Below are 20,042 nucleotides of genomic sequence, written 5' to 3'. Positions count from 1 at the left end.
CATTTCCTATTGCCCGCAACACAGTGCTGTAAAATCACTGACATTTTCTGAGCACAGCTGTATGCAGGAATGTGATCTATTTGGGCCATGCCTGATTGAATCATTACATCCAGATTTATCAATCTGCAGTTCCTAATCAGACATAGAGGGAGCATGTTCCACCTCTCAATCTAGTGCCATGGCAGGTCAGTCAATCACAGCATTTCTCAGCACCGCAATGCCAGACACAACACTCTGGTTTACACACAGTAAGGCAAAATTAGGAATGTTTTGCCCCCTGCTAAAAATGTCAAGAAGACTGCTGAAAATTGCTTCTAATCTGACCTTTGCAAATGCCCTCCTGAAACAGCAAGAGATAAGAACAAATATGTCAGAGCCAAAGAAAGTGGATTTTTAAGAATAAATTTATACTGTATGGCAGGCTAAGCACTTTTATCAGAGAACTGCCAATAGGAAATACTATTGCTTATATTGTCAAGCTCACCAAGTGTGTCAGAACACTTTATATATATTTTTTTTTCTTTTTTTTTTTTAAGGAAAACAATCATAACTGTTTTTCTTACTATTAAAGCTAGTAATTAACATCCTGATGAGGGGAATAGGTAAACTCAACAGCTTTTTTGGGGTGGTGGCATATCTGCTTTATTACATGGTTATATTGGGAAAAAGTCCTGCCAGTTATTCACCCTAGCTATGGGAAAGATGTTTGCTAGCTTGAGAAAAATAACAAATATTTAAATTTAGAATTAATTTCCAACCAACTGTAAAGTGTTAAGCATCAAGAAGGGACTTAGGAAAAATAAAAATTGGTCATAATCCAAGTAGAGAGGAGATTTATTCCCAGCTGTAAAATCAACCCCACTAGAAGCTTCTGCAAGGGAATTCCAGGTGTGATAAATTTATGGACTCTCCTCTTACTCTCACTATTACTCTGTCCAAAGCAAAGAGCATTGTATTCTCAAGTCCTTGAGCTCAGATAAAGCCTGAGACTCCTTTCACTTCCCCTCACTGTGTGTCCCCATGTCCATTTGCTAGCACCACATTCCTGTGTCACACTGCAGACAGGCCTCATAAATTAGCAATGATATCTTCATGTGAATGCACCAGAGCAAAGTGTTTCTGTCAAAGCTGTTGGGAAGGGACCAGGTTCAACTTGTGTCAATTATTTGTAATTAGGATGCACCATAAACTTCATGTTCACAACAGTCCAGGCAGAGCAATGAGCTGCTCAGTGATTCTACCCATCAGCTGTAAATGAGTCTGATTCAGAGGAACCCAAGAGGTTCTATAACCTCAGAAATGAAACATTTTCTTTCCTTCCTTCCTTCCTTTAAAACACCCACCTTCACTTGAGCACATGTGGTCACCCAGTGAACAAGATTGATTTGCTCTGAATTTGGCCTTGGGAAGTGAAAAGACATGTGTCTGAAATTATGCTCAGAGAGATGTGCTGAAGTGGTAGAGAAGGAGGCCTAACAGAGAGGTTAGAAAACTCTTCAGCAAAGTAATTATATTCTGACTTACCCTAGCACCTACAGGTGCCAATTGCACACTGTAAGGTTCCCCAGCCCTGATGAGGGGATGGATCTCCCAATTCCATCATTAATGCAGCAAGCCTTAATGAGCTGCTGCTGGTTCCATGTGCAGACAGTTACATGGCTTGATTTCACCTCCATTGTCAGGACTCTGTAATTTTTCTGTCTCTTCTCACCTGTTCTTAATTTGTTTCCTACATCTCTAGTTAAGAAGTATTCAGAGAGGAGGTAGAAAAACATACTAACTATGATCCAGAAAATGTGAGATGAAATGGGAATCATGAAGATAATGTATCAGAGGAGGGGGATTTATAAAATAGTAATGACACAAAAGACATGAAATAACCTTGTTTCAGCTCCTATATATTATATGATCCTAATTTTCATTTTCTAGCCCAGTATAGCATCCAATAACAGCAGACTTGAGCACTCACTCTGGGAAGAACCCTAATATTGATTTTAGGATGAAAAATAACACTAATTTGTGCTTTTGGATGAGGCCTTGCAGAACCATGCTTTGCAACCTCCATCCTAAAATCCATTTTAATAAATTTGCAGAAATTTAAGTTTTTTAGAAATTCAAGCCTATTACCAGAAATCCTAATTGCACAGGTGGTTCCATGAAATTTTACAAACACACCAGTGCAGAACTGCTGTTTTCAAGCTGTGAGATTTGTGAAAGGTATGTAAGGATTTCCCATCACAGCTTAATGGCAACATTGAAATTCATTAGCAAGCCAAGCAGTGGGATGTTCCATCAAGAGCTGAACATCTAATAAAAAGAAGGATGTTGGTAATTTAAATTTCCAACAACATAGATAGGAAAAGATTTTCAAAGGATTGGTGAATAAGAATAATATTAGCAGAATTAAATATGTTGAACATGGTTGAGAGGCACATAGGAGAAAACATGACAACATTCTACAGATATTTCAGGATTGTTAATTCATCCCATTTCCTGGGATTTATCCCCTTAAGGGAGATAAATAAGACTACAGGGATAAAAACAAGGGAATAATAATAATAGAGAAAGAGATTGAGAGAAATATAATTGCAATATAAGAGAGAGGAGAAAAAGAATCTCGTCAGTAGCTGCCATCAGGCAGTGAAATATTTCCCTGAGGAAACAGTGAAAGAGGTATGTCCCTGTTACTGGAAATATCTTAAACTAAACCAGGCCAGCACATGGGAAATGTTTTGCAGAAAACCAAAACTAAATTCTAGTAAATTTTTATCTTATGCCACATTGAAACATTTGAGCAATAACCTGTCCTGTGTGTATCAGGGGGACAAAGCATTTTATACATTCTGCTTTACATGGATCATCAGGAATTTATCCAGAATATCCAAAGGAGAAGTACCTTTACAGATTATCAGTTACAGGTAGTAGGTGTTTCAAATCTACCCCAAAATGGTGTAACATGATCTGACAGTCAGAGCTGAGACTGGGTAATTTCTGACCATGGATACTTAGAGGGGAAAAAAATCTACTGAATCCATGGAAGAACTTAGAAAAGGTCCTCTTTCTGTTAAATTCTATAAATAAGGACAGGATGTATCTTTAGTCATCTACTATGATTCCACTTTGAGGAATAGTTGTAAGATTTTAGCTTCATATCAAATTCCTGGAAAAATCTTGCTTACAGTGTTCTATGAGTTAAAGTAAAATAATAATTTCTACCTGTAATGATTGCCTCAGTCCAAACCAAAAAATCCCTGCCACATAATGCACTGTAGGATGGGAAGGGTACTTGTCCTTACTGCAAACTCTGGTGTTTCCTCTGCTAATTGACAGCTGCTCCCCACCTTATGCTTAAGGCCCTCAGTCTCCACCTAGGAGTTAGGATTGATTTTTCCACCACTCTCACTCATAACCATTCTCCTCTATGTCCCAACAGAAAGTGCTACTTTCCTGTAAGCTGTTTGTGATTTCTCACGGCCTTTGAGACCTTTCATGATCCAGTGTAATGATTTTCTGATTGTAAGTCCTGCAGTGTGCATGCTGACTTCCAGACCTTGGAGACAGGACCCTGGGCAGCTCCAAACCATTGAAGAGAGCAGCAGAAGTGTGTATCACCAAAACAGCGACAGCTTTTTCTGAATATGCAAAAGGAGCAACAAAAATCAAGCCAGCAGAGGTGTCTGGTTCAGACTCTTACCTGTGCTACCTCTTCAAAATCATCATGTCTCTTCTGCAGTGCTCGTGCTCTGTGTAGAGACTTCCCCACTCCGGTGTGTTTGCTCAGAAAAGCTTCCCCGTGGTTTTCAATCCAGTCCAGGACCTGCCAGAAAAGAAGAACATCCAGTTATCTCTCCTGCCTCAGCAGCACAGAGAAACCCTGTGAGGGAGAGGATGGAACAGCTGCAGAGGACTGTCTTGTGCTTGCTATGGGTGAGCACAAGCAGCTCTGTCAAAATCCATTCTAACTGGAGAGAAGATAAATGCTCATGGATGCTACTGCTAAATTAGGTTTATTGAATTTTTGTTATTCAATTTATTTTGAGGTCTAGCTTAGTTATTGGAGTCTGGCAGATATTAAATATTTACTTTCACATAGATGACTTTTGGGGAAAGGGAATCAGAAATCTGGAATCTTTTCAAGAAGAACCCTCCTCTGATGAGCTTGTGTAAACTGCAAGACAGCAACAGCTGATTTCACATCTCAGTGTGAAACTCATTCCTGAGTTGTCCCAGGAAATTGTCAAAAGACCAGATGTTGTTATGAGGCTCTGATAACCTGATAGGCCTAATTAACAAAAGAATCCTCAGCATTTACTGAGATGCTAATAAAGGTAATATAGTTTTTTTGTATATAATGCACTTAGACCTAATAAACTCACAATAATCTGCATGCATAGAGAAATATCACATTTTTGTTTCCATCATAAAAGACAAGAAAGCTGGCTCTTTAAAAAGCTGAGATATGGAATAACAGAGTGAATAAAGTAACAGCATAAATAAAAATCTGTGAGGACACAAAGCACTTAATCTGCCGTGCAAACAATGAGAAATATTAAGCAGTCAGTCTGTGGCAAATTCAGGAAGAACTCTGAAAGGTCCCAGTCAAAGCTGAAATCACCAGAATTGTAAACATGTATGTGTCAGCATATTTGGAGAAACTCTCCCTTACCCTGAAGAAAGGAAAAGTCTTTAGAACTAGAATAACTGTGTAATAATTCAAGATAAACATTTAACATTTTAATTGAGAGCACAGACTGTGTAATTTACTCTACTGCCAAAAATTAACATCCTGAGATACAGGTAGACATTAAAGTTACAGTGACTTAGTTGAAATAATTTAATTATCTCTTAAGAAGCTTGAAGATGCCATTAAAACTGCAGTTAGGAGTGTTTTCTAAATTAAATCTTCAGATTTCCTAATTGTGCTTTATTGCCAAGCTGTATTTTATTCTAGCTAGGAAAGGACTGTAACTCATGAGTCCTTTGGAATGAAAATAACTATTCTGTTCTGTTAAAAGCTGTTTCTGTTCACTGGGGTAGCTATAACATGTTAGTATCTCCTTTTTTAAAATTATTTTTATTTCACTAGTTTAAGATCAACATTGATGGAAACATTATTTTCTATTATGATGTGCATGTCCTCTCTCCTTATCTCCTCAAGGGCACAATTACACACCCAACAAAATAAGCAGCAAACCCAGGTCATGGAGAAAATGCAATAAAACTCAGTACAGCTACAGCAGGCTGACTGTGCCAGCTATTACAATCATTATATGGCTGGCTAAGCACAAGATTCAAAATGCTACCTGGAGGAAGAATAGCCCTAACTGTCCCTGTAGAATGATCTGTGTAACTGTTAAAACCATAATAGTGGCAATTCAGATGGGTTTCATCTGAGCAGAGCATTGGGAAGGAGGTATTTGAAGAGAGCCACTTCCAGAGCCCTTTCCACACTCTTTTTTGCTGAGGATCAAACTCTACCTACAGCACAACTAAACTGGGAAAGCAAATCCTGCCCAGGCAAGATCAGGGAAAAACACACTTGAGAGTCCACTGGCAGGGAATGCTGATAGTTTGTATGGGATACCCTAGGAAAACATGGGAAGAAAGGGATGGAAGAATGGTTTGAGAGGGAAAAGGTTGAAGAAGCAATCAGGCAATAATTTAGCAAAGTTCTGGGATGATAATTGCTCTTTCTCTAGGCTAATTTGTATGATGGGAATATGGCAAGATGATTACATTAGTGAAGTTAAGGTCAAGCCTTTTAAAAACTTTCAAAAAGTTAATTTAATTTTTAAATAATAAAACAAAATCAACAGGGCTCTATTTTAAAAGGGAAAACAGACATTTCAAGGCAGCGCTTTGAAAATGAAGTCTCCTTCTGTAGGTATATTTCCTAATCAGAAAATGTGAAAATTAAGAAACATCTCATAACTTTATCCAATTTAAATCAAAATCTCCTTGGGAACCAATTCTTTCCCAGCAATCCTCTTGATCTGCACCCATTTTACATGAACACAAAATGTCAAAGGAATAGTAAATCCATTACTTTAAGGAACTATATCTGTCCTTGAAGTTAGTTGAAAAACTTCTAGATTTTCACATCTTTTAAACTGTATTTCTTTTAGCAGAAATGAATGAAGATGAAATAAGGATGACTTTGGTAATAATCAAAGTATCATTAAAGTTGGAAAAGAACTTGAAGATCCTTGACTCCAACCCAGCACTGCCAAGCCCACCACTAAACCAGGTCCCTAAGATTCTGCCTGTCTTTTGAATACCTCCAGGGCTGGTGGCTCCACACTGTCCCAGGCAGCCTGAACACTGAGGGATGCCCAAACTCAGCAGTCCCTGACCCCTGTCCTGTGCAACAGGAAGAGATGAGAAGTGTGAGCTGGTGACTCCGACACAGTGCGTGGTACCAGCGGTGACAGAACACCCCAACTTCTGCATTTGGCCCAGGCCATGTCCAACAGCCCCACTGCTCCTGAGTGGGTGACCCACTGAAGTGCCAAGGGAATCGATAATCTTTGTTACCCTGTTACCACTGTTGTTGCCATAGTGACTCTTAAAACAAGGTTATTCTGAAAACTGAAAATAAATTATACCATTTTACACTTCAAGCAGTTGAGAGTCAGATCTTGATCTCAAAACAGTACAAACCTGGTATAACTCAAAGGGGTTAGTTTAACTCTTTGGTAACAGAGTTGTATAAATTCCAGAGCAATTCCACCTAATTTATTCAGCTTTAAATGAGGCCCCATTTCATATAGGTGCATAAGCATTGCCTAACTTTAAACACATGGACATAGCCTCTAAAATTGTGTGGTGAAAGAAAGCCAGGCAGTATCAAGCTACCACTATGAGCGCTTTCTTGCTTGCTCTTGAGGCAGTATGAGCTAACTAAATTCTGGTGAGATACTAGGAATTCATAAGGCACTTCAAAATTCACAAGAATGAAACCTTATCTTTACTTTCCTGCAGCTGCTGTTATGAATACTCAGTAGGTTGAAGGCCCTGCATGTCTGAAACTCCTATTCCAGAAGCTCTGCCTTTGCCAAGCCTGCTTTTTGTAACCCAGAAATGCATTTCAAAGGTTCATGTTTCAGATCATACTTTACATCCAAAGCTTATCACAAATGTTTTGTTCCACTGCACAGCAACAAAATCCAATCTTTTCTATCAAAGCCCTTCAAAATTGTACAAGCCTAGTTAGTAATACTTACTGGATGTACCAGATTTTGCAAATACAAGACAGAATCTCTTGATACTTCATTTTCTTCTAGCAGAACTAGAAGCTACACATCATATATGCATTTATGAGCAACACAGCTCAAAAAAAGATGTGCTCTCAGGTCACCCACAAACCACTCCTTTATTGGGAGGAAAAAGTGCCTTTAAGAGATACTTGGCACATTTGACAGGGAGACCACTGACTGTGAGGAGAGGCAGCAGCCAGTGTGGGATTGCCAACTTCTATCCACTGGAATTCCATCTAGTGGATAATCCTGTTCTGTGCAGGATGGCATGGCCAGCCCAACCCCTGGCCTGCTACCAGGCCCTCCAGGAGAACTTGGTGTCAGCAACAGCACCAGGGAAGGCAGAACAAACACTGAGAATCAGAAGAAAAACAAAATGAAAAATCCCCCCTAACTCACAACAACTCAAGGAGACTTAAGAAATACTAATCCTCTGTAATGAATAAAACGCAGACACAGTCTGATTTAAATCAGTTTCTTTTTGTGTTCCAAATCATTGCTGAAAATAGATTCCTTTTCCCTATTATCCCTGGCCCTGTCACAGCAGGGTAATGTCAAGTAAAGGTCTAGCTGAGAAAATACACTGAAATACAAAGGAACTTATCCTCTAGCTTTTCCTGCTATTATTAATAGTTTATAATAGAACCCAAAACAAAACTCAGAACTCAGCCATTCTCAGCTGTGGTTTCTGTTTCCTAATAAAAACTCCCTTTTTCACTTCTTCATGATAAATTTATGTTGGTGGCACAATAAAATATTATTACAAAACCTTTTAAAGATGGGGATCACACCTCATGTTTAAACCAGAAACATCAACTTTGGCTTCCACAAAATTATTTTTATTTCCAGGGGCATCTATATCTGACTCTAAAACTCAGATCTTGGTCCCACCAAAAGCCAAAGTGAAATTTCAACTGCCTTCAGCAAACATGGATCAAAGACCCCACATGTGTCAAGTTAAGAGGCAGGAACTAATTGTGCATCCAGCAGGATCTGAGCCTCTGGACACACATGTCAACCCCATGTTCTATTTTCCATATAGCAATGTGTGAATATGTGTAGTTCATAGGTTGCAGTGCACAGGTTGAAGCAGTCCCCATGGCCAGGTGGAGCCCTGCTGGTGCAGCTCTGGGAGGGAGCAGGGCCTTTCTCTGCCCACTGCCTTTGGTCAAATATGTCAAATCATCGAAGAGTTTCAAGAAAAAAAGTAGAAGGCAACAAGGATTTCACATCAAAAGTAGACTGGAATTGGAGTGATTTGGTTCAATGCCCAGCATGGCAGTTGAGCAAATTACTCAATGTCCCTGCCTCCATTCACTTTTCTAAAATCACATTAATTACATTGGCAGTTGAAAGAAGCCCGACTGACAGAGAAAGTGGAAGCTGCCTTCCACTTTAAGTTTTTGCAGCCTCTATGTGGTTCCAAATTTGGCTGGGGATTCTAGGAACCTTTTCCACTGAAGGAACATACTGAAATATTATAAATAATAAGCAATGTGGTGGCAGCTGTACAAAAGGGAACAGGCAATGCATTGAAAGGCAAGGCTTTAAAATCAGGTGCAAGCTGCTCCAAAACCACTCAGGTACAATGCCTAATTGCTGAATGTATACCTATAAATCCTGAAATACCATAGCTTGATCTGCCCATGCAGCAATTCATCTTCAGAAAATAATATAGCCAGCCTAGCAAGTTCTTCTGTATTTAATTCAGCTCAGACTCTAAGTAAAGAGAGTCACTAATTTCAAACTGTCTTAAGACATGGTGTTGTCCACTATCACCAGACAAGCAGCCTGAGGTTTCAGAGGGGTTTTTTGGGTTTTTGTTTGTTTTAAGGTGGAATTGAGTGAAAAGAGTTACACTCATTACCATAGTCTGAATACTGGACAAGAAGGATGAACTTTGATACTTCTTCAATCCTTTCTCAAGAAAGAGCTCTCTTAAAACAGTACAACAGACAATGTTCCCTAAAGTCAGTTAAAAAATTTTGACCACCATTTTGCCTTTCCTTTTCAGCACAACTTTTCCATGTTGTATGTGTGGACTCAACTGTGCCTGGGTCTCTTTCAAAAGCCAGAGAACTAATACAGCTGCTATTAAGTAGGAGTTTTTAATCATTCCCTGCTTTTGCTCTCTAATTGTAGCTATTCCAAATACCACGACATAATTAAAGAGGTCTTTTGAAAAGAAAAAACATACAGTCCCATTTACCCTTGGAGGGAAAAACAACCTTACAGACCTATCAGTATTTTGCTGTATATTGCAACTAAATTAATGAGGGGAATTAAATGCAGAGCCAATTAAAACATTTTTTAAAAATTTCCTGTATTCCCTTGTCTAAATTCAACCAAAAAAAGAAGTCCCTATGAAGTCAGATTGTAGGTGTTTTTACGAGCTTCCTGGACATTATGTGAAACTTTCACCTCTGCACAATTTTTCATTTGAACAACAAAAATCTAACCTTTGTAGTTTAAAGCTCCACTAGTTTGTCAAAACAGAACATCAATGTTCTGTTCTTTGCAGTGGGGGCGGCCTCACAAAGCACAGCTGACACTGCTGGACACATCTGAGTAAACCATACAGCTACTGAGACATGCGAGTCCAGAGGACTGTCAGCAAGTTCTAGATTTGCAAAAATACATGCATATAGTCTTATTCACACTTCTCACTGCTTCCAGCACCCACAGATATCCTACAAGCCCATCTGGAAACGGGTCTGTAGGAGTTTATCCAGAGAAGACAGTCTCTGCAGCAGGATCCTTGCTCATCAACAGCTTCTGCAGTGGAAAACACTACAGAATAACAACTCCCCCAGCAACCCCCTTCTTAGAAGTTTCTGTTGCAAAAATATGCAAACTGGTTATGAAAGGCCTGCAGACTTAACAGGATGACTAAGTGAAGGCATCCTAAATATCTCCCATAGCAATGGACTGCACATCTATGAGATGTTCACAAGTTCTCTAGCAGAGGCTCAGAAGTTCATGGGGACTTGTTGCAGCATTTCTCTCATTCCCCATCCATCTCCAAGAACTTTCACATTGCTGTAGACCTACAGACCTGGGCAACAGTCACAATTACTCATCTGAGAATTCCAATCTGATTATCTCAGATATGCCACCCTCCATGGGCAGCACGGCTGCTCCACTGATGAGATGGTGAGGGACACACTGCTCCCACAGAGCTGCTCCAGCTGAACTCTTTGCCTTTCCACAGGCTTATATGGCAAAAACAACCTTGTGTCTGTTTTCTGCAGATGGCTCCTATGTACTTGTACAGTTCTTCACATCTATAAAAGCATCATGATGGTTTGAAACTGATAGGAGCTTGGAGAAGAGTGAGAATACAATGTATTCAGGTCTCATCCACCTTCTTGTAAAGAAAAGAATTGGTCCCAGCTCTAGTAATTAGCAAAATGTAGGATTTAGCTATGTCTCTCTTGGAAACAGCACGTTCAGTTCTGGGCTCTGGCAGAGCTGGCTGGGTGTAGGCTGGGCATTTTGAGAGCAAGACTCATCCCTTTCCTCTGGGCACAGCCTGAGGGCACGCAGCCCTAGCCTGCCCCTTCACTAAATGCCATCATCTGGGATGTGAGCTCCCCAAAAGGAAGTGGGAATATACACCACATGCCTCTCTTACCCTGAGAAGGAACTTCCTTCAACTTCACATTGCTTTCCTTTGGTAAAGTTCACATTCATCAAACGTACCCACTTATCTTTCATTTTCTCGATTAAATATTTTACTTCATAAAATTTGGCAACTGCCTCTCTAAAAACATTCCAAATAAGAGAACAATAGACAGACAAATGAAGAACTAATGTTTCTTCCTTAATGCCTGGATTGTTACTAATGTTCCCAGATTTTTGTTTTTTTAAGGAACTCAAGAAAAGGAGAAACATATCTTCAAGTTAAAAACCTTGTTGCATTCTTTAAATGCTGAACTTCTTTTAGACAAAATTTCAAAGCTGAGTGTAGGTGGAGAAGCTATAAATAACCACATTTGTGCATGTTCCTTCTGTACAAGACAGAAAATATGCTCTGCATCAGCATAGAAAGATGCTGCTGTGCTCTGCATGAAGCTTCTCCAGGCTGACAGGTAAATTATTTCTCTTGCAGTTATGCTGCTGGGTTCCTATTTGTGAGTCTTTCCTGCAGCTCTCAGGAATCATACCTGGCACTTGGCTGCAGGGTAATGAATTGGCAATACAATTTATCAAGTCTGTCAGACTATGACCAATGGTAATATTCAGAAATTGAGAAATATTTTCTTACTTAAAGCATATAGACAATTTTAGTTATTGCTGTCCATAGCACTAGTTAGAATGGTGATTTTGCTCCTTCTGAGACCAAGACATTTTTTCACAACTCTCCCTTTCTTGTTCCATATTTTTCCTTCCACATCATTTTTCCAGAAGCAGCTGCTGGGTCAGACATGGCTGTGGCCAGCTCTAGTCCAGGTCTGGCTTCCCCCATCTGGGCAGTTTGCTTGGACATAATCAGAGTTTACTGAAAGAATGTCACAGATCTCTCACAGCTCAAGAGGATGGGAAGAACATTGTCCAGGCAGAGTTGGCATTGAGGCAAAGGCAACCTGAAAATCTCTTGATTTTTTGCTCAAGCAAACCTCCATTTCATTTTCTTCTGTTTCCACCACTTTAGCTTAAACTTTGAAGTTCCCAGAAAGAGAAACACTTGAGCTCAATGTCTGGCCTAGTTTCTTCCTCATGTGCACACATAGAGGATTTCTACAACTCTTTAGAACCAGCAGATAAAACAATATCCTAATTGTTAGAAACATCTTTTACTTCAACAATGCTCAGACTTTGCTGTGATCATGTGCACTTGAAGTTTTATTAATTCCTCAAATAATTATTATTATTCAGACTTATGAAAACCCTTCTCAGCAAGAAACAAACTCGAGCTGTTCAGAGAAAAGAGGAGACACTCAAATGATTCCAGGAGTGACACTCATGAGAAGAATGAAGAGCAGAAGTGTTTGGGGACTTTCCTTGAGCATCTTTTTAAAGAAAAGCTCAATTTTCCCCAAACCAAAATTTTCTGTGAAAAAGTTCCTTTCTAATTTTTCTTCTAGTTTGATGGCTACAGCATCCCTTCATCCTGAGTTTCCTTCTCTTATTGTTTCCTAACACCTTGTGGACATTGAAAACCTGAGGAGGTAAGCAAGTACAAACCATATCCAAAATACATTTTGATTGTTTAAAGTTACTTTTTGTTGGAGGAACAGGGAAAATAATAAAGTTTCATTTTGTGGTTTCCCTCCTCCCCACAATTTTCCTCCTTATTTGGGAAGGGAATCATCTGAAGGTCAGAAAGTTTTATATGTTGCTGAAGCCAAAAATAAAAGTAATTTTCTCCATCTCTCAATACATGTTCCATCTAAAAAAATACAAAAGGCAGGGAAAAAAACCAAGTCAAGAGCTTTCAAAACAAAGGGAGTGGAAAGGTGAAATACCAATGGATAGGCCTAAAATGTGTTTGGTTTGCATATTTTCACATTTGAAAGACATTTTTGTTAAAGGGAACCACAGTGTAACATAAAAGAAGTTTATAGCTGTAAAAGTATACAGGAGTTGGAGCCAAGTAGCTCTGTCTAAATGTGCCTGAAGGGTTACCCCAGCCTAGGCAATAGCTTCCAGAGCTACAATCCAGGTTACAGCTTCTAAAAACAAGCAAGAAGCTTTCTCTAAGAGTTCCCTGTGAGGAATATGAAACAAAAGAAGTTGCCTAAAAGTCTCCTGTGAGATAAAACTCTGCATTTAGTTCAAAATAGTGCACAACCTCTCTTCCATGGAAAGAAACACCAGAACTCATCAGTCAAGCTGGTTTGGTAAGGCAGCTAGCAGAACCAGGCACAGGAGATGCTACCAGAGCAAGGAGCTGCTGCCCAGCACAGGCAGGGAAGGCATTTGTGGCATGGAGCAAGGCTGAGCTGTGAGGATGAGCAGCACAAACAGGAATTACTGGAATGGAGAGGAGCAGTGGGCAGAGACAGGTCATGGTGCCAGAGCAGATCAGCCTAAATTGACTCTTGCTACCCAGAAAGACAAATAATCCCAAACCAGGAGTGTAATTCATTACAGAGGGGGAAAGTAACCAGCTGGCTGAGCAGCTGCTCCATGGAGGAAAACACAGGGGAAAGTGTTAGAGTTATACATTAGCAAGTAGCTTTCATTATGCTCTTTGTTGTCTGGCAAGGTTTTTTTCTCACATCAATGAAAACACCTTTTGTGGGCCATCAGTCAAAAGCAATATGAAAGAGGATTGATCACTCTGAGCGACAGGACCATGAAAAAGCTGGGAGGCCATATGAGGAGATAATTGAAAGAAAAGATCAAGGGAAACAAATGGAGTAGAAAAGAATGACTATTTTGGACTCCTAAACCAGTGCCTAAAATAGCATATTTATTTCTTAGCATAACATACCTTTATTTAATTTTTAGATAGTCCCAATAAATCCTATAAGACCTTTCCATAAGGGGTAAAACTGGAGTAGCAATGACTTTGTTGGTTTAGAGCAGGGATCAGACATCCTGACATGAAAAGTTCTAGTCATGAAGCTTGAAGTGACCTTTGGCAGGTTGCTCAACATCAACCTTTTATAAAACCCATAATCCTGAAATTAAATAAACCTTAATAAGCAAGAAACACTACTATTATTGTTACTTCTTAAAGTTACAGGGCAGAAAGTTTTCTGGCATTCCAGTCTACGTCAACTCAAAGACCTTCTTTTTCTCCATGTCCTTATGGCAATTACTCATTGTAGCAATTGCTTTCAAAAATATACATATAGTTGGAGAAAACTCTATTTTATTTCTCTTTCTTTACCACTGCAACCCTTCTATTTTTGTAGGGCTAATCAGTAACAGACAAGCCTAATTCTCTCTCCTCCTTTGCCATGACATTAAGAGCCAACAATGCCTTTCAGAAACAATAAACTACACATGATATTTTCAGGAATCCTGACATGCAAACAATCCTGGGACAGAAATAGATAATGAGGACAGGATACATAATGACTACAAATTCTGTTTAAGTGTAACATCAAATTTTAGCAGTTTGCTGAGGACTGACTTTCCTGCAGAATGCTGCAAAGCAAATCTGGAATCAGGAGGACACTCAATGCCCAGAAGAATGGCATCCCACAGGATTTGGGCTCCTGCATCCTAATAAATCCCACCCAGCATTAGGTAGTGAAATGAAGGTCTTGTCTGAAGAGCTTACATTATAATTATTTCCCTGACAGTCTGGAATAAGAGAGGGAAGTATCCAAGGAGAGTCACTCTCAGGTGATGCCATTGTCTCTCCATTGCTATAAAAGGAAACTCTGCATTAGGCTCCTGACTTGGATGATTCAGTTATGCTTCTAAAGACAGGCAGGATAAATACAGACCATGGATCATTACACCTGCCTACAGAGAAGGAACTGCATCTTTATATTGCCTTCTCCATGTCTCCATGCTATGACTTGTTTCCTCTTCATCCACTGAAAGACAGACCCAAATCCTCAATGAGTCAGTATGATTTCAGAGGGTTTCCATGAGAGCTTCTTAGCCTAATAACCCAAATATTTGCCATTCAAGAAGGAGCAAAACAGACCACCTGAGAGGAGCTAGGTCTTGAAGGACCTAAACAAGAAAAACACTTTTTGACAGACAAAGGAATTTTTTTCTGTTCCTCTTCTCACTTCAATAGGTTCAGAGAGCAAGCTGGCTCGTTCAGATTTCTTCAGATCTTATCTCCCAAGACAGCTGTGAAGCTCATCAAAGTGTTCTTGCACTGCTCATACATCAGTGCTAAGAAAACTTCAGTTGGTAACTGAATCTGGCCCCTGCAGTTGGATATCCCTTGCACTACTGCTCTGTGTATAAATTAAAAAGTGATCATTATTATTTTTTCATCAGTGACTCTTTAGGAGCACGAAGAACAATGGTCTGCTTGTCTTAATAACTGCGTAAAGGAAGAATGAGACAATGGTTGTTTCCAGATAATTTCAAGTTACACTTTAAGCCAAATTATGAAGAGGACAGTGTATTGTTAATCAGCAACCTCTAAAGGATTTCCAGAATAAATATCTTTAAATAAAAATTTAAACCTATAGTTCTTTGTGAAGAATTTTGGCACAAAAATAATGCAAGATAATACTGGTCTAAGCTTAAGAGCATTGTCAGACATTAAGAACAGAGCTCCCTTTCTCTTACGTAAAGTATGTAAAGCAATTTACTTTTTAGGCTGATAGCTGCAGACATCAGAAGTGTTCTTATACCATAAGTGATGAGAGGTTAGAGGGTGCAAGTGTCCCAGGTTCTGCCTGGACAGAAACACAGAGCCTGCCTCTATACCAACAGCCACTGCCTGAACGTGCCCAAACAGCAAACATGATTGCACCCTCCCTCAGGAAACTCTGCTGTGGCCCTTCAAAGGGAGGATTCCTAAAACAGAGTCATTGATAAAGAGGAAAAATGCACATTACTTCTTTAAGTTGTGCTCTTTTTCTATGAACCCTGTCCTGTTAGTGTTGCACAACCCTGAGCACACTGCCAATAAATGCTCCATGTCTTTGTAAGCTAAAGGAGCTAGAGAAACATCCCTACAAAATCACCAGAAACTGAAGCAATACATGGGCAATATTCTCTTTCCTAGTGTGGTTCCTTGTGCAGCAAATCCAACACAATCTGGTCAAGGAGTACCAGGGGTTGTGTAGCTGTGCAGGGTGCTCTTACTCTGTACTCTGTCACCACTAGAGCTTAGAGAAACATCCATAGTAATGGATGAAACTCCTGCATAATCCCATACCACTGTGGGTTCAAATTAAGGAATGACAGTTCTTTTTTAACAGATCAAAACAAGCAACTAAATCACTCAGCAATGCTTGTTATTTAAGTGGCTATTTTCACAATGTTTGCAGGATACTAATCAGCACAAATAAACCACCACTTTACTTCCAGCACTGGCTACTTATAAGACCTCTTCAGAAGATGAGTGGGGCCACAGATCCCTTCAATGCCTGGGCTCACACTCACATTGCCTGAAAACGTTCCCATTTTTTGGCAAGAACAACAGGAATAGAATGAAAATTGCTGTGAAAAAGCAATTGACAAAATGTTTAATTGCACAGTCTGTGATATGGATGGAAGCAAATAGAAAACCCTTTTACTACAATTGTACATCCTTTACTGCATAAATCACAGAATCACAGAATTTTCAAGACTGGAAGAGACCTATAAGATCATCTAGTCCAGCCGATGTTCTAACTGTTCAACTAGATCATGGCAGCAAGTGCCACATCCAGTCTTTTTTTAAATTCTTCAAGGGATGATGCCTCTACCACCTCACTGGGTAAATGATTCCAGTTTCTGACCACTCTTTCTGTGAAGTATTTCCTTCTTACTTCTAACTTACATCTAGCTTGACGCAACTTGAGACGGTGTCCTCTTGTTCTATCCGTTGTCGCCCAGAGAAAGAGACCGACCCCCAGCTCACCACAGCTACCCTTCAGGAAGTTGTAGAGAGTGATGAGGTCGCCCCTTAGTCTCCTTTTCTCCAGGCTGAACAACCCCAGCTCCCTCAGTCGCTCTTCATATGGCTTGTGTTCCAAGCCCCTTATTAGTTTCGTTGCTCTCCTCTGGACACGCTCAAGTAACTCAACGTCCCTCTTAAAGTGAGGGGCCCAGAACTGGATACAGTACTCCAAGTGAGGCCTCACCAGTGCCGAGTACAGGGGAAGAATGACCTCTCTGTTCCTGCTGGCCATACCATTTCTGATACTGGCCAGGATGGCATTGGCCCTCTTGGCTACCTGGGCACACTGCTGGCTCATATTCAATCGACTGTCAACCAGCACCCCCAGGTCCCTTTCCACCTGGGCACTATCCAGCCACTCCATCCCCAGCTTGTATCGGTACAGGGGATTATTATGGCCGAAGTGCAATACTCGGCACTTGGACTTATTGAAGTTCATCCCATTTGATTCTGTCCATTTGTCCAGCCGTTCCAAGTCTCTCTGCAGAGCCCTACACCCCTCTAGTTGATCTACACTCATACCCAATTTGGTATCATCAGCGAAACTACTAATAAAAGACTCTAAGCCCTCATCCATATCGTCAATAAAAATATTGAACAAAACTGGTCCCAACACAGAACCCTGAGGGACACCACTGGTGACTGGTCGCCAGCTGGATGTGACACCATTCACCAGCACTCTTTGGGCCCGGCCATCCAGCCAGTTTTGAACCCAGCAAAGGGTATTCCTATCCAGACCACGGCCAGCTAGCTTGTGTAGGAGTATGCTATGGGAAACAGTGTCGAAGGCCTTTCTGAAATCCAGAAAAACAACATCTACAGCCTTCCCTGCATCCACTAGCCGGGTTACCTGATCATAAAAAGTGATCAGGTTAGTTAGACATGATCTACCCCTCCTAAATCCTGGAGGGGTAGGTCTGGCTAGGTCTGATACCCTGGCCATCCTGCAAGTCTTGCATGATGGCACGTAATATGAACTGTTCCATTATTTTGCCAGGTATAGATGTCAGACTGACTGGTCTATAATTGCCAGGATCATCCTTTGCGCCCTTTTTGTGAATAGGTATCACATTGGCCAGCTTCCAGTCATCTGGAATCTCACCAGTAATCCACGACTGTTGGTAAATGATAGAGAGTGGCTTTGCAATCTTACTCGCCAACTCTCTCATCACCCTGGGGTGGATCCCGTCTGGTCCCATAGATTTGTGAATGTCCAGGCATTTCAATAGTTCTATAACTGCCTCTTCCTGGATAATGTGGGGACCATTCTGTTCCCTAAAACCATCTACCAGTCCAGACGGACGGGAGTCTTGAGGGCAAGTTATCTTCTCATTAAAAACCGAGGTAAAATAGGCATTGAACACTTCTGCCTTCTCCTCGTCTGTAAATACTAAATTACCACCTGTGTCCATTAAGGAACAAAGGCTGGTCTTACCTTTTTTCCTACTATTAATATATTTATAAAAACGTTTTTTGTTATCCTTAACAGCAGTCGCTATCCTGAGTTCAAACTGGGCTTTGGCCTCCCTAATTTTTTTCCTGCATACTCTAGCAGCCCTCTTGAATACATCCTTGGAGACCTGACCCTTTTTCCAACTCTGATACGTCCTCTTTTTATTCCTAAGCTCTTCCAAGATCTCCTTACCCAGCCAGGCTGGACGTTTGGCCCGTTGACTGATCTTTCGGGATACAGGAATGGTTTGTTCCTGCGCCTTCAAGATCTTCTATTATTTAAATAATAAAGCAGAGAAGTGCTACATCAGGGGTGTTAGAGATGTGTGTGAGTTTGGAGACACGTGCACATAGTATTTAGTTGGTCCTTTACAGCTGTGTACGTAAAAGTTGTATGGTGTTCTATCAGAATTGTCTGCTGAGATATTCATATCAGATTATAAACCAAAGGCATCACCAGCTGCTGGAAGGTCAGGGTTAGTGAGGACAAAGGTATTTATCTCTTAGCCATGGATTACAAAAGGTTGTTTTCTCTCCGGTTGTATCCCATTGGGAGAAGATTGCCAAGAACTTTTACCAGTACTAATTCAACCATAATTAGAACCTCTACTCACTATCACTTATGGCCAGTAAGGCCACACACGCCTTCTAAGCTCAGAGAAAGTACAGCAGTAATACTCTGAAAATGTAAACATGTAAGTGACAAACATTAAATGCATCTCATGACCACATCAATTTACCAAAGGAGCTGTGAAAACTCTCTAGGATGATTTGAATTGTAATGTTTTAATTAATGACTGACAGTGGGAGCTATTTACAGGCTAAATCTGTTCAGATGGCACACAGAGCATGTGATGTATTCTTGCAGGGTGATGCAGCTGAAGTCATCTGGTAGTAAATATAATCTTGACTTAATTATAACGTTCTTTTCTCTTAGCAATTGTTTATGAATAAATCTCTAGTTTTACAAGACCAAGTGAAGGTATTATTGTAAACAAAGCATAAAAGCAGATATATTCTTTTATTTCCTTTCATTTCCTTTGTCTTTGAAACAAACTATGACAAGTTGGAAAACTACAGAATGCTGGAGAACTCTTCACTGCCTTGAAGGGACCAAAACAACCATGTGTACACAGGGAAATGGGGGAGTAATACACAGACCTAATCCTCTAAAATCTTGTGTAAGTGCTAAATGAAACATAAACTCAAATATCCAAGCATTCTTCTGCAAATGGACTACATAGATCACATGTATCACATGGAGTGCTCAGCATTCTCAGATAGTGTATGGAGACAGACAGATGTTGGCAGGACATTTTTCCATACAAATGATGTCAGGATCATGCCCTGATCTGTTTTCTCTGCCAGTAAAAGCCAGACACATTACAAGTTAAAGTGCTTGGTTATAAAGAGAGACAGCCTTTTCTCTTCAATACTCTGCAGTCTCCCACAGCAATGGCAGCTGGTAAATGTAATGATATCAGAATGGCCACATGGCCTTTTTATCCATCACCAGAAGGCAGATAACCACATAAGGAAACCAAAACTATGTCCCTTAATGTATCTGGGCATGAAGCCAACAGAAGGCAAATCTCAAATTTAGAGAAATCAGATGAACCTGACACTAGTCTAGCTTGACCTTCTCAGTAACCAAGAGGATTTGAGACATCACTGCAGCTGGAAATGCAACAGCTCCAGCTTTCTTATCACTGCCTACCCTCTCACCAGTAAATGTTTGTCAGTGTCATCTTGCTGTTCACCACTGGTCTTCATCTGCCATAAGGTTTTCATCTGCTCCA

The 20,042-nt window shown here is 40.3% G+C and overlaps 1 protein-coding gene across 1 annotated transcript in view; it reads right to left on the bottom strand.

Annotated features, from left to right (window-relative positions):
• Window positions 1-20,042, bottom strand: part of KALRN (kalirin RhoGEF kinase) — a 466,558-nt gene that overhangs the window by 211,619 nt on the left and 234,897 nt on the right. Inside the window, exon 10 of the mRNA XM_058809387.1 lies at window positions 3,695-3,817. Coding sequence (XP_058665370.1) covers window positions 3,695-3,817 — 123 coding nt within the window. The remainder of the gene's footprint in view (window positions 1-3,694; window positions 3,818-20,042) is intronic.

Source organism: Ammospiza caudacuta, chromosome 8 (genome assembly GCF_027887145.1).
Source record: "Ammospiza caudacuta isolate bAmmCau1 chromosome 8, bAmmCau1.pri, whole genome shotgun sequence".
Taxonomy (NCBI): Eukaryota; Metazoa; Chordata; class Aves; order Passeriformes; family Passerellidae; genus Ammospiza; species Ammospiza caudacuta.
This window is presented reverse-complemented; position numbering and strand designations above follow the sequence as displayed.